The sequence below is a fragment of the Primulina huaijiensis genome, chromosome 10 (assembly GCF_012295235.1).
Source record: "Primulina huaijiensis isolate GDHJ02 chromosome 10, ASM1229523v2, whole genome shotgun sequence".
NCBI classification, from domain to species: domain Eukaryota; kingdom Viridiplantae; phylum Streptophyta; class Magnoliopsida; order Lamiales; family Gesneriaceae; genus Primulina; species Primulina huaijiensis.
The window spans coordinates 19,985,829-20,002,008 of NC_133315.1; the positions used below are offsets into that span (position 1 = coordinate 19,985,829).

Below are 16,180 nucleotides of genomic sequence, written 5' to 3' on the forward strand. Positions count from 1 at the left end.
ATATATTTTGAGGTATATTACAATGGTGATGATTAAAGAGATTAATAATCAAAATTTCGAAATAATATAATAAATTACAAACTACATTAATCATATAAATCGTGCTGAACAAACTTATAAAATAGAATGAATCAAATTTAGAGATGACAACGTTTCTCACGAGTTTGGGATCCCACGGGGAAAACCCGAAATGGGGATGAGGATCCTCGATTTTTTCGGGTTCGGAGATTTTTTTAAATCTCCAATGTAGTTCGAGGCGGGTATGAGATTAATATCCCCATCCTCGAAATCCCCGAACCCGCCTCGAAAATAATATCAATAATAAAATAATAGTATTATTAGTATTAATAATATAATAATAATATTATTTTTTTAAAATATTAATAATAATATTATTATTAATATTAATATTATCTATAATAATAATAGATAATAATTAGTTTTGGTTTAAAAAAATCTCCGAATCCGTCATCGACTTGCCATATTAATATTTTTGAAAAAAAAATGGAGGCGGAGATGAGAAATTGATCCCCGAAGTTTCGGATTTGAGGATTCCACGAACCCGAAAAACCGGGATTGAGGCGAATATGGGGGTGGGGATAGAATTCAGGGATGGAGATGGGGATGACAAACCCACCCCGTCCCGTCCCATTGTTCAAACTCATTACTATTTGCTGAAATCTTGACTATTTGCTGAAATCTTAATTAATCCACAGACCTAGACTCTCCATTGTAGCATTTATTTTCTTAGTTACATGTCAAGTTTTTTTTTATTTCTAACGTTGGCAAGATTTACTTGCCGACTTGTCCTTGAAAACTCTTGGCCCTATAAATTTATTTTGCCGACTTCTATTTCAGAATTCTTGCTTCCTTGCTGCATCACCAATATTCACTCATTCAAAGGCCATCCATTCGGAAACCTAGACAAATCGCATTTGTTTTACTTGAGAGAAAGTTAAATGGCGTCATTCAACGAATCACCGCCGGGCGATGCGAAAGCGGGGGAGAAGATCTTCAGAACCAAGTGCGCTCAGTGCCATACTGTCGACAAAGGCGCCGGTCACAAACAAGGTCCTTCCCCTCTCCCTGTTATTTTCATCCTTTTTTTATTATTGATCTGTTCATCTGCGATTTGGTGATGCCTGGTTGATCCGTACTTTGAACGTGGTGCTGCGATTGATCAAAATACATTTTTTTTACGTGTAATACATTTATAGATCTCTTGTTAATTACTTCATATTTGTTTGCTTTTATCTCTACGAATCGGGCCCTTCGGTAACCTTGATGATAGGGAATTGGCTGTTTTATTCTTTCATTAGCCAATGCAGCTAGCGTCATTGACTCGTAATTGAGCTTGTTGGGAATGAGATGTTTATTTGAATTCAGTTCAACTGCTTGGGGGTGTAGGTACAATCTGCAAAGTTTTAAATTTCAAAAAAAAAAAAAATTGAAATAGTTTGCCCTAAACCTATGCTCTGGCTGCCAATTAATCACTGGTGGCTGCATATTTATCATTCTGGATGATATTGATATCTTCATTTGTGGGGAATGGTGGTTTCGTACTTGTGCTTTGAGAAAATTCTCATCTGTTTTGGAACTCCAGGACCGAACTTGAATGGCCTTTTTGATAGACAATCTGGCACTACCCCTGGGTATTCTTACTCCGCTGCCAACAAAAACATGGCTGTACATTGGGGGGAGAATACGCTCTATGATTACTTGCTTAATCCTAAGAAGGTATGTACACGTGCATTCAAAGACATGTGATTTTTTGAATTTCTTTCTTTTCTTGTGTATCTAGTCATTGTGTTGATCCGTCTTCTCATAGTTATCCTACAAATTAGTTTTGTCAAATGTCAAGTTCTGTCTATTTCAATTAAAGGTGTGTGTAATTCTTCTTAGGCTGACGGAGTCTGTCTCTGCCTATATAGCACCGGTTGCCGTCCAACATTGTTTCTAATTTATAATAATATTGCTTCTCTAATATCAAGCATAATTAAAATTTGCGCATCTCTTAATATTTGTTTTTGAATTTTCGTAGTGTCTTTTAAATTATAATTCGATAATTGGGTCCATGATCTAAGGCTCTGTTATGTCTTAAAAGATTGAGGGGATAACTTGGGACATAATGTGTTGTCCACGCGTCTCTGTCGTCTAAAACCATTTCATATGTAGTGTTCCTTCTACTCTTATTCCAATTCAGGAACCACTTCTTTATTTGGTCTTGAGGGTTCTGATATTCATGCAGAGATTATTATTCGCATGAGGTTAAATGTGACTAGTTTCCCCTCAATTTATAGTTTCTCTGTCTTTCTTTTTAATAAAAAATCATTTCCTATCATGTGATTTATTAGAGTTTTTGTACATGCCATAATACATATGTTTCTTTGGGTAATTACGGAACTGATTGTGTCAGATAATGTCTACACTGCTATACCGAGTCACATACTCTTAGCTTGTATTTGGATTTGACAATGAACTTTATATTAAAGAAAATCATTGGATTTGAAGTGATGTTCTAATGGGAAACTCAAATTCACCACCCGTATATTATCTAACTATACATTGAATTTGAAAGATGACTGCAAATTCTCAATTTTTACTTGTCGTCAAACATGTGCTGGATTTGGATGACAAATTTTATTTGCATGCAATTTCAAACATGTCAATCTAAGTACAGCCTTTGGTAACTTTGCTATTTACATGGTGTCCGAAAATGACCGTGTCAATCTAAGTACAGCATTTGGTAACTTAATCTGGTTACTCTCCATGGATGCAGTACATACCAGGAACAAAGATGGTTTTTCCTGGACTGAAGAAACCTCAAGAACGTGCTGATCTAATTGCATATCTCAAGGAGGCAACCAGTTGAATCTGCAAGAGAGCATATTGCATTTTCTGATTGTTAGTTCGAGTCTGGGATTCTTTTTCCAGTAACATTTAAATCAAATGATTTTTCGGCCGAAGAAGAGATTGAAAATATATTAATAAAAATATTGTCATTTGGAACTATGATCTTCTTTAGTTTTCGTTTGTATTTTCTAATCTTTATTATTAACATATGGATCGTTGTGGACCTAGTCCTAACGTGACATGACAATGAAAAATATTTGTTTTGAGCTTGAATTCGACACGTACGTTCCAGAATGTACTCAAATGAGAATATAAATAAATCAATGTCAATAAAAAAAATCAAAATAAATTAGATATTATTAGCTTTGAGAATAAAATTTGTGTTTATTTATATTTTACATTTGAAATTAAATAAAATTTTAGGTGATATCATAATTGTTGTATGATCAAAGAGATTAATAACCATTTTTAAAGCTAAATTAATAAGTATTTTTTAAGGCAAAAAGTTGCGTGAGACGGTCTCATGGGTCGTATTTGTGAGACGGATCTCTTATTTGGGTCATCCATGAAAAAGTATTACTTTTTATTGTAAATATGGGTAGGGTTGACCCGTCTCACGGATCTTAGTCTCATATGAGACCTACTTTTTTTTAATTATGTACACATATTATTCATAATCTCTATATAAGATATTAGAAACCTTTTCTATATTTATTTATTTGTTTTTAAAATATTATTTATTTGTTTTCTTACAAATTTTTTATCTTCACGTGGTGAAGTTCTACGCTTCCACCTGCTGACTTTTCCTGGATAACTTTTGGCCCTGTAAATTTATCAGCCGACTTCTATTTCAAATATTCAATAACGTTGAAGACTGAAAAGCGACATGTAGAGGACCTAAGTGTATTAAAAGTAGAAGTATAGGGTCTAATGTGTAAATTCTTGATTAAATTAAAACGTTGACTGTGAAACGAACCAATCATCACTCTATTAACTCCAACACAGCGAGTACCGTCACCCCCGTTCCTGAGGAATCCACTTGTCTTCCCCGGTGAGCTTCTCTGCAGTTCCTCCAGTTGTGCGGCTTTCATTAGCCACTTCTTGATTCATTTTCATGATGCAAGTTCAATGATTGCTTGAAATTATGCGTATGTATCATCGCATGTTTTGGTGGTGTGTGATCAAATATTATTGATCTGCAGATCTCATGATGTAATGGTGTTTGATCATCCGACGTGTTATTACGTTTTTTCTTTTTTTTTTTTATCATGTTTCCTTTTGCCTTTGATCTCTTCTTTGTTATTTGTTAAGCGTGGAACTGACGCTGGGTTTGAATTATGTTGGAGAGTTGCTGGAAATGTTTTAATTACCAGCTCTTTGTTCATGCTTTAGTTGGTTGTTTAAATGAAAGTCTCATTGTTAACCATTTTCGGGTTTTAATTTAATTTCTTTCTTTAGCTGTAGGTATCTGAGGTATGTATAGTCTATGGACTTGTATCTCTGATAAAGACTATATAGAAAGTAATCTGATTTCAATTCAACAATACTATATGATAGAATGATAGAAGCATTTTTACTGGTGACTAGGTAATCGATACTTGGTTTATAATTGGAATAGGTGTGCATCGAAGAATCATGACTTTATTTAGGGTGTGGAAGAATGATTTCACTGATATTCCTCTAAGAAAAATAAAACATGATATGCAAAAGTTATATTTTACAATAATTTAGATTTGTACTTTTGATGCCCAGTTGGTTGAAGAGATTATGTTTTTCTTTTATTTCTTATTCTATTTATTTTATTTTATGATCCAATGGTAATAAGAAAGTTTGGTGCTGTGGCTGTGATATGGTTCACTTGCCATTAGATTTCCATCCACTTATGGTAAATTAATGTAGTTGATGCTGTGATTGATGTAAATTTGAGAATGAGCTCATGAAAATATATAAGTTCAATTATGGTTGCTGATTTGTCAAAGTGCCTCTTCGGCTCTTTCATTATTCAAGAGATACTAAATAAGCAAAGATGTGCCAATGAATATATTGTGGCAGGTGTCGCTATATGCACATAAGTGAACTAGAAATATAACCAAAATGTTTGCATCTTTGTTCACAGGAACCATGTTGAATGATGATTTTGATGGAGGAGAAAGGGATTTTTCTAAGCATGGTGATGAGGTAGTCTACTTTATTAGTCATTAGTTACCATTTCTAAGAAAGAAATACTGATCTTGTTGAATGACTCCTAAGTAAGATTTTGACTAGCTGGCAATCAGGAATAGTGAGACATAATTGTATTTGAGTTTGATATTATCCAGCAACATGATTTTTTTTAAGGATAGTAACATGATATTATGTAAATGTGATTTTCTTAGTGTGGCAATTCATCCAATTAAATAAACGTGAAATTATGTTTTAGGAAATATTTGGTTTTTATTATGTTGCATATGCTATAATCTGCTCAACGACTTGCATTCACCCCATGATTGAAAATTCTATTATAACACATCTTATTATTGAAACATGGTAATCTGTAGAAATCATCATTAGTTGTTGACTCTCTTCGTTCTCCGTTCTACACAGCGCCACCCCCCCTTGGATTTCTCCTTGCAATGGCTTTATAACTTCTTTTCTCATGATTAATCACATTGCATCTAATTTTTAATGTCACTCCTCTAATGATTTACAGTTGTTCAAAAATGTCCTCGTTATTGTACCATTGATCGCGTTTTATTGACCTTCTTATACCTGTTGCTTTTGTAATTCATCTCATTATTAGTTAAAACAGGTCAAAGTTGATTGTGGGGAGCCTCCACCTCTGGCACTGAGAAGAAAACTAAATAACAGGGAGAATGTTCTTTGTGAATTTGATCTGACTTTGAGAGAGAAAATCAGTATGGTATTCCTTTGAACTTTCTCAGTTGTTTACTGTTCCTCTGCACCATGTTCATTTGAAGTATTGCATTCTAACCCAAAATAATATACAAATTTAGCTGTTGTCGAATTGGATATGAGCTCAGAATCTCTTCCTCTCTCTATGAAAATATGTAGGTTTTTTGTTGTCATTCTAAATCGTTTTGCCACACCCTTGAATGAATACATGCTACAATGTATCAGACTACAGCCTTTGGCAGTCAGATTTTTTTGTAATCTCTTGTCTTCGATTCTATCTTCCATATCAGATTGCAATATTTCATTTTGATATTTAACAGGCCCCAATAGGCTGTAGGCTGTGGCTAAAACTTCGAGATGAAAAATGCAAAAGAAGGGTAAAGTTTATTCGTTACAGTTATGTTACTTGAATTGCTTAATCAAGTGATGATAAGAGCTTGACTAACTCGCCCTTCTGTTATTCCAGGAGACATTTCTGGATCCTTTCACAAAGCGCCACACATCATCTTGCCATGGAGTTCCTCTGGGTGGCATGGGGTATATATGTCTTTCCTCTATCTTTTGTCTTCTGCTGTAAATGACAAAAACGGTGAAATTTGTTAAAAGCTCTCGAGCATTTATGTTGCATTTAATTTCGCGACCTTTCTTTCAATGACGCTGCTGAGAAATTATCAGGTCATATTTAACTTTTACACTTCCTGGATAATTCCCTTTAGTATCGTTTTAGGGTCAAGGGTGTGTCCTCTATCTTGGTTTTATGTGTTCAACTTTGGTCCACCTTTTATGATTTGAAAACTCTGGATNGGGGGTGGAATTGGATGGGGAATCCATTGATACATCATAATAGCCAAAACTTTCGTCCCTCGGATGGGGAGCATATCTGAGCATCTCTACTTTTTGAAGGGTCGTCGTTTTCTGATTGCTTTGTGCCTTCTGCAATTAATTTTGATTTAAGCTTCTTTATTTGTACATTGAAATGGGGTTGTGGTATTTGAAAAATGGATGTCGCTAAGGCACAAGATTTATGATCGCGTCAGCAAATAAATATCAGTGCAGGAAGCATAGGAAGAAGCTACAAAGGTGAATTTATGCGTTGGCAACTGTTCCCTAGGATATGTGAAGATAAACCAGTCTTTGCAAACCAATTTTCTGTAAGTTTGATCTGATTCCTATGGTTTTTATATTTGTGCTGCAGATTAAGATACATGAACTACTTCACATGAATTTTTTCCTACTGGTCTTATGCAACTCTCACTTTCTCTTATTTAAGTGAATTTACTAGCACAGTTTCAAGATTCTTTTGTTGCTTTTGATTCTTTATGAGCACATACCGAATTAATATTCAATTTAAATTTAAGCAATCTGAGCTCCATGCTATTATTTTAGTTGAGGATCATTGAGCAGTAAATTTCTGCATAGGTGATTCTTAAAAATACTAGAGTACAGAATGGCTGGTAATTGCTATCCAACCCATCGTTTTTCAAAAGAAATCAGGTTGAAAGAGAGGACCATGCTCAAGAATACAGAATGAGGAGGTTACCCAGTTCTCTATGTAGATATGACCGTATATAAAGTATAATATTTGTTTGAAATTATTGAACAAAAATGAAGGTGTGATCAGTTTGTCATTTATGACCACTCCACAGTTCCTGATCTATGATATCATATTGCTTTTTCTGTTACCAAATTTGTTTAAAAAGTTAATCTTTGTTTATAAAGGATGTGCATTTCCCCTAAACTTGCAGGTTTTTGTGACACGTCCAAACGGTGAAACATATTCGAGTGTACTATGCCCAAAGAGCCCAGAATTATCCAGGTAGGCTACATTATTATTTCTTCTATCTATGGATTGTTGTTTTACCATGATAAAAATAAATTAAGATTTTACTGAATTTTATGATTTGAAATCGTCACCAATTTATTCTAGCCTCCACTTGGAATGACAACTTCATTGATGACATCTTCAAAATAATTTGTTTTTTATATATGTTTTGATGAATCACTGGACCTTCTTGTTATGACTCTACAGAAACATAGTTGCTGAAAAAGTTTTACGTATCTCTGCCTCTTGTGTATTGATTTCGTTACCTTTGTTAGTAATGTCACCTCTATCGCTTCTACTAGTGACTTAATCCTTATTGATGATTATTTCTTCTGCTTGAGTTAATCTTTCCGTTTAATCTCTTCTACTAGTTAAGCTTGTCCTTACCGGGTGGCTTATTTTCTGTTCATTTATTTACGCATTCCGACCAAAATATGGGAAATTTTGGGCCCTCATCTTCGTTCTTCTAAAAATTTTCATCATTGGAACTTAGATTAAGAGTAAATGAGATACTTCTGTTCCTTTCTTCCAAGTGGCCTCTTTCATTAACTGGTGATTCCACAACATCTTGACAATCAATATAGTTTTGGTCCTTAGCACCTGTTCTTCCAGGTCAATGATCCCTAGCTATTGCTTTTATTAGGTAAATTTATTAGAGAGTTCAACATATGTATGTTTCAAAATGTGGTGGGGATCTGGAATGAATCTTTTCAACATGGAGATGTGGAAGTCATTCTGCACTCTATCCAGCTCAGACAGTAGAGCCAGATGGTATGCTACTTTTGCAATCCACTCCAAGCACTTCAAAGGGCTGATGTATCTGGCACTTAATTTCGCTTGTTTGCCAAGTCTACCTTTAAATGGTGAAATTATGGGATGTGCTTTCACTCCACCATCAACTTCTAAACTCCTTTTTCTTTTCTGAGCCACTTTGAGTCTTTGCTGGATGATGGTTATTCTCTCATTTGTAAGTGTGAGTAGTTCTGGCCCTTCAAACCGCTTCTCGCCTACATCAAACCACCATGTAGGCGATCTATCTTTTCTTCTGTATATAGCTGGGGCCATCTTTATGTTTGCTTAGTAACTCTTGTTATATGCAAACAATATTTAAAAGCTGTCCCAAGTGACAATTTCACAATGAAATAGCTATCCCAAGTGGTGGCTTAGAATAGATAGACAAATATTTTTAAAATTTAATATTCTGATAAGTTTAATTTTTTTTGTAATATTTTGTTGAAGAACACTGATATGATGTGTGAATAATTTATTCTTTCAATTGCTGTTAGTTGTGTTCAGTATCACATGGTATCAATATAAACATTTAAATCTCTATTAATAATGTGTATAAACAGTGAGAGCTCTGCTTCTGGGATAGGATCTTGGGACTGGGATTTGGGCGGGGAAAAATCCACATACCATGCACTGTTTCCCAGGGCTTGGACTGTATATGATGGTAAGCTTCAAACCTTCTAACATGTGCTTAGTTTAAGTCCCAGATCATTATACTTGTTCTCTTCTGATATCCACCTTTCTCTTCTATGAAGGTGAACCTGATCCAACACTTAAAATTGTCTGTCGCCAAATTTCCCCCTTTATACCCCATAATTATAAGGAGAGCAGCTTCCCTGTGGCGGTGTTCGCTTTTACGGTATGAAAGATTTCTGGGTTCTTAGAACTTTGTTTCACTTCTCCTCCAAAAATAATACACACATGCTCAAAGAGAATGGAATATCATATGTCCTTGATCTTGACTATGATTGTTCAGTTGTCTAATTTGGGGAAGACGGCAGCAGATGTTACCTTGCTGTTAACATGGGCTGTGAGTTTCAACTTGAATTTTCTCTTGCATCATCACCTTCTTGAATGCGTCCAGAAAAGATTTTTTTACTGATTTATTTTGTTTTACAATAGAATTCAGTAGGTGGGATTTCCGGACTTTCTGGAAACCATTTCAATTCCAAATTTAGGTGAGTCGCTATTAATTTATGTATTTTCTATTTGAGTCTTGGTTTCTGAATATTGATTTAGTTGTTCTCAAGATACTTGGAATTAAAGGCTTTGAATTATTGAAGGATTATAATATAGTGCACATTCTTTCACATTAAGTTGTTCAATATTATCTAATCTGATTGTACTGACATTGTTTTACCAGGACCGAGGATAAGACTAGTGGAGTTCTCTTGCACCATATGTATGTTCCTATATTTTCGGAGAGGCAGAGTGATGATTTTTCTTTTTGCAGTCTTTGATATTTATCATACATTTTCCTTGAGCTTAGCTTTTCTAATTCCTAGTCTACTGATATAGGACTGCAAATGGATTGCCCTCGGTAACTTTTGCAATTGCAGCGGAAGAAACCGAAGCCATTCGTGTCTCCAAGTGCCCATGTTTTGTGATATCTGGAAACACCCAAGGCATCACAGCTAGAGACATGTGGCAAGAAATAAAAGAGGTAGGTTTCCATAATTTGCAACTCCTGCCCTACTTTATCGTTTTACCAAAAACGATGGTTCAATACTGTTCTGAATTTTCTAAATTTTTCTATGTTATAAGTGGCATACCTTAGGAGGGATGCTGCGTGAAAAGATAGATTCCGTTCTTTCATGCATATTATTGCTATTTTTGAAGTTAGCCGGACACCTTTAAGTTGGTTCTGATTGGTCATGGAAGGTCTGCTATACTAGTTAGAAGCCTGAGAATATGCTTTAACCGATAGTAACACCAAAGGACTACAGTAAAAAATAAATCAGAGAAAATAAATTTTTATACAAAGTTAAGCCTTGAATGTAAATTCAGAAATTAAAGTTACCAAAACTTATGTCTATATCTTGACTTTTCACTTGATATCAACCACCTTAGTTTTCTTGCAGTTTTCTATCCTGGTTGCTTATTGAACATGTGCACCGAATTTTCTCTCTTTTCTCGTCTTTGTGAACGTTAAATATCTTAAAGCTAATGTAGCATGAAGATAAGATATCGATGCTGCTTGATACAAGATGTCCAGATCTTGATATAGATACAACTATATCTGTCGGAGAGTTCTCTTAAGATGGCATATGTGTGCAGGCAAAGTTGTCTTTTTTATGTGAAGGGCGTCATACCAGTTACTGATCTAGTTGGGCACTTTCGTTTTTCCACTTTTTCATTTTATCATATCGTTGACAGACTTTTACTTGGTTCTCTTCCATTAGCATGGATCATTTGACCACCTAAAATCTGAAGAAGTATCTGTGCCTTCTGAACCGGGTTCACAGATTGGGGGAGCCATAGCAGCTTCTCTCACTATTTCAGCAGAAGCAGTGCAAACTGTGTCATTTTCGTTGGCATGGGCCTGCCCTGAAATAAATTTCCCAAGTGGAAGAACTTATCAGAGGCTAGTGACACATTGCTAATGTTTTCCATGTGTTCTTTATGCTTGTTTCTGTTCCGTGTGTGATTTTAACCGTATGATGATCAGGCGTTACACCAAATTCTATGGCACTCTTGGTGATACTGCCTCAAAAATTGCCCATGATGCTCTTATTGGTAATGACCCAAAAACTTGCTCGATTATCTTACTGAAAAATGCTCCATGTATAGTGATATACTACTGCATATGTATTTTTTGTCGGTTCTTTGTAAACAAATTTATAGGAATTTCTTTCAAAATGTTTGTGTGGACCTGTTTTAGCTATGAACCTTTTTTCCTTATTTCGTTCCCCACGAAAACTTAGAGCATCAGCATTGGGAATCAGTGATTGAAGCATGGCAAAGACCTATTCTTGAAGATAAGAGGCTTCCTGAATGGTAAACTTTTCGTTGTAGTATGCTGAACTCTTACCGTACCTGTTGGATTAAACCACGTTAGGTGGTGTATTGCAGGTACCCTTGCACTCTTTTCAATGAGCTTTACTACCTTAACTCAGGGGGGACAATTTGGACAGGTAGTTATCTAAACAAAATTATGTCTGTAGAATGTCAAGATAAAACTAGTTTGAATTGTTTTTGTTTCCTTCATGACATCTAGATGGATCTCCACCAATTCATAGTGTAGTCACTGTTGGAGAAAGAAAATTTTCTCTTGATAGATCCACCTCAGATTTTAGAAACAGAAACAATGTGTCTGAGCAAAAGGAGACTGCCATGGACATTCTCGAAAGGATGACTTCGATGCTGGAGGAGATTCATGCTCCTGCAGTTTTGACATCTGCTATGGGAACTAATCTGCTTCAAAAAGGAGAGGAAAATGTGGGCCAGTTCTTATATCTAGAAGGAATTGAATATCACATGTATAACACTTCTGATGTCCACTTCTATGCATCGTTTGCTTTAGCTATGTTGTTCCCGGACCTCGAACTTAGCATACAAAGAGACTTTGCTGCTGCAGTGATGATGCATGATCCCAGTAAGATGATGCTTCTACAGGATGGAACAATAGTCCAGCGAAAGGTTCTCGGTGCAGTTCCTCATGACATTGGGATGAACGATCCATGGTTTGTAGTAAATTTCTACAATCTTCACAATACTGATAAGTGGAAAGATTTGAACCCAAAGTTTGTGCTGCAAGTCTACAGAGATGTAGTTGCTACGGGTAATAAAAAATTTGCTTAAGCTGTATGGCCATCAGTTTATGTTGCAATGGCTTATATGGAGCAGTTTGATAAAGATGGGGATGGCATGATAGAAAACGAATGGTTCCCGGATCAGACATATGATACTTGGTTTGTCTCCGGTGTGAGTGCATATTGTGGGGGTTTGTGGGTGGCTGCCTTGCAGGCTACTTCAGCACTAGCTCGTGAAGTTGGAGATGAGGACAACGAGGATTACTTTTGGTTCAGGTTTCAGAGAGCGAAAATGGTATATGCAAAGTTATGGAATGGCTCTTATTTTAACTATGACAACAGCAGTAGCAGTACGAGCTTATCCATTCAAGCTGATCAGTTGGCTGGACAATGGTATGTTATAAAGTAAGAAGCTTCCCTACTATGTGACTCTTATTTTGGGAAATGGTTTGCAGGTATGCTCGAGCCTGTGGTCTTTCACCTATTGTTGATGAAGAGAAGGCAAAAATCTCGCTCAAGAAGATTTACGATTTCAATGTCTTAAAGGTAAAAGATGGGAGGATGGGGGCAGCAAATGGGATGATGCCCAATGGAGAACCTGATGCATGTTCCATGCAGTCGAGGGAAATATGGAGTGGAGTTACGTATGCTGTTGCTGCTGCCATGATCCAGGAAAACATGGTTGAAACAGCATTTAAAACTGCTGTTGGCGTGTATGAAGTTGCTTGGTCCGAACAAGGCCAAGGGTGAGTTGAAACATCCCTTTACCATCCTTGAGCCAATTTGGATATAAAAAGCAGTTTAAATTAAAATGAGGTTTTATATATTTTTTAAAATGGTGGTTTATTTATTTCGGCTTCTTTGTGTTTTAGTCCCGGTTAAGTGAGATTACAAATTTACAATCTAGAGGGGAGGTGAACTGTAATGTTAAAAGGATTTGATTTTAAGCTTAGAAATGGTTGAGACTTTATTAGCTCTACGTTAAATCGATTTTGCTCAAGCAATACATAAAAGTATGGAAGACTTGAGCGAAACCGGTAGAGAGCAACGAATGAGCAACAGCAGCAATTAAATAATTATGATTCTTGCACAGGTACTCATTTCAGACGCCTGAGGCTTGGGATCTTGAAGGCCGTTACAGATCTTTCTGCTACATGCGGCCTCTGGCAATATGGGCAATGCAATGGGCGTTAACACGACTGCCTGTTTCAAGTTCGGAAATAAAGCCAGAGATCAAGGAAGAATCTGTGATGAGGCAACATACTAGTTTTTTGAGCGTGGCTAGTCTGCTAAAGCTTTCAAGTGAAGCTGATTCCAGGAGTCTCTTCCAGGTTATATTTGATTACACTTGTAAAAGGCTGTCGACTTGATTCGTGATTTTGCAAAGGGTCCAAAAGTTATTCATTCATATGCTATCCTGAATCACAAGCATTATTTAATCGACTAAGCACTTGTAAAAAGATGTTAACTTGATTCCTTGTCTTGCGAAGGTCCGAAATTTTTTCTTTCAATTTTTACCTACTTTTGGCAAATGAGTCTCACCAACTGAATATCTGCAACATATTACATAAATAAAAAATAGGGTCTCGAATATTTGCAATTGAATATTCGTCTACTTACGGAGAACAATTTTCTTCTGAGTAAGTTTTCTTTGACATGAGTTGACTCAACACATAGTTTGAGTGAAAAATAACATTTTTGTTATAAAAAAAATAATATTTTTCATGGATCAAATCAGAAATAAGATTTGTATACAGACTCGTCATGGGAGGAGCTAGCTTAGGGGGCTCAAAAACACATTATATACATATATTATAATTTTTAGACTCAAAAGTTTAAGTTTTTATTTGTTAATTATATGTCTAGTTTCTTACACTCAATCCAAAAAACAACAGTTTTTTTCCTTAATAATTTATAAGCGCAAATTTTAGACTCAAATCTTTAAATTTTTACATGTTATTATTACTCATATAGACAGTTTGTAACCTTCTGTATAATGTTTTATACTTCATAACTTTTGATTAACGGTCATTCCAATTAATATTATGTACAGTTAAATAATCCATATTTTTTTACAAAATCCATAATACACCAAATTTTAGGTTTGCTATTTCTTTCAATATTTTTCGATCATTTAATTGTTTTTAAAATGTGTGTTTTTTTTTTTGCGATTGAGAATGAATTCATGTATATTTTTCGATCGTAGAGTTTATATTTTCTATCAAATTTTGTTTTGGTTGTGAGTTCTGTGCACATTTTTCTTCATTTTTTCGGTGTTTTCCATCAACTAAGAAGTGCTCTTGGTTCAGTGTAGCTTGTTTTTGAACTTAAGACACATTATTATGATTATTGATTAATCAATATTTTTTTACTTTATTAATTATAGTGTACTGTTGCTTAACCAAAATCTTGACTCTATTCGTAAGTCTCATAGTTGTTTTCGTATTCTCACCTTACTACAAAATCCTCAAATATAAAACAAAATCTTAAGCTACGTGTCCACAATTATAACAACCAAAATATTTCATCTAAAAAACCTTATTGAGAACAATTCCACATAAGATAGTCACGTTATACTTGCATATGAATTGCTACATTACACTGGTCAATTTCTAATAATTTGTACCGATAAACTTTTGTTATTTTTTAATTTTGTATTCTTCCAAATACACATATTAATCAATTTTTTTCTCAACCTCAAATATTTTTTTTTTTAAACAAGCAATTGAAAAGAAGTAAAAAAACAAAATTGATGTCTTTTTTTTTTTTTTTTCCAATCATGAACATGAAGCAAATTCCTTATAGAGCATGCCATGATTTAAAATTAGATTAATTATATGCTTTTAGTTTATAATCAAAGTAAATATATTGAAATTTTCGAGAAATTACGATATATATTTTGTTTTTAATAAAATAAAAGGTCTATTATGATTTCATACTAACCATCCAACATAAAATAAATAGGGAATTAACGAAGATCACAATAGTACTGGATTGACTGACGTCCATCTAAAATTGGTTGGATTTATGTTACATCAGCTAATAAATATTAGATCAGCCATATTATATAATTTCTGAGGGATATTTGTATCTAGAAATTGACAAAAACTTGTGTGAGACAGTCTCACAGGTCGTGTTTTGTGAGACATATATCTTATTTGGGTTATCCATGAAAAAAATATTACTTTTTATGCTAAGAGTATTAGTTTTTATTGTGAATATCGGTAGGGTTGACCCGTATCACATGTAAAGATTCGTGAGACCGTCTCACAAGAGACCTACTTCTAGAAATTTAATCTCGATACAATCTTATCGAATAATTACCTCTGACAATATAGAATCATCCAAATCTAAGACACTGTTTTTTTTCATAATTGTTTTAAAAACACGTTTTCGGGTTATCTTTTTTCATCTAAAATATTATAGTTATATTATCTTTTTTAATATCACATCACCGTTCTGAATAATTTAATTTGATTTTTTTATTTAATTTTTTTATGACATGAGGAATCTGTGATTGTTATTTTCGGTTTACATTGAGTAATTCGAACTAATACGATAGTCTGTAAATCATGTTAGTCGAATAACTACATTGGGTAAGCTTTGCGTTACAAGCTTGTTTAATAAGATATTAGTAAGGAAAACCGAACTCATCACCATTATCTAGCGTTCACTTAGTCTACTAACTCGGACACTCTCTCACACTAAAAAGGAGCACCAAATTATGGAAGAGCCTCTTTAAAGAGGATTAGGTTAATCATTTCGACCCATGACCTGGTAAAATGAGGATGTTAGAAAAGATCTAATGTAGTTTATACGGATATTGTCAAAAGATAAAAGTGAAAATTGAAGTAAGTTTTTATGAATAAATGAGAGAATATATAATTTATTGACTCCGAAATAAGACAGTTTGATTATTTTATAATATAAAACTTAACTCTAAAAGTTTTTTGGTTAAAAAAAACAACTTATATATTTTTATAAAAAAATATTTGAACGAATATTTAAATAATATATGAATAATTGTATATTGCTAATATCTTATAATTATCTATTTATTTTATTTTATTTT

At 34.4% G+C, this 16,180-nt stretch overlaps 1 protein-coding gene and 1 pseudogene across 1 annotated transcript; both read left to right on the forward strand.

The window, feature by feature from the left end:
• The first annotated feature begins 858 nt into the window (after window positions 1–858).
• Window positions 859–3,088, forward strand: LOC140986202 (cytochrome c-like). Its single transcript, XM_073454271.1, has 3 exons — window positions 859–1,071; window positions 1,604–1,737; window positions 2,780–3,088. Exons 1-3 carry the CDS (start codon window positions 960–962, stop codon window positions 2,870–2,872), a joined length of 339 nt encoding a protein of 112 aa, XP_073310372.1. The 5' UTR covers window positions 859–959; the 3' UTR covers window positions 2,873–3,088.
• An 889-nt stretch (window positions 3,089–3,977) lies between these two features.
• On the forward strand, window positions 3,978–13,626 carry LOC140986027 (uncharacterized; annotated as a pseudogene).
• The last annotated feature ends 2,554 nt before the right edge of the window (window positions 13,627–16,180 follow it).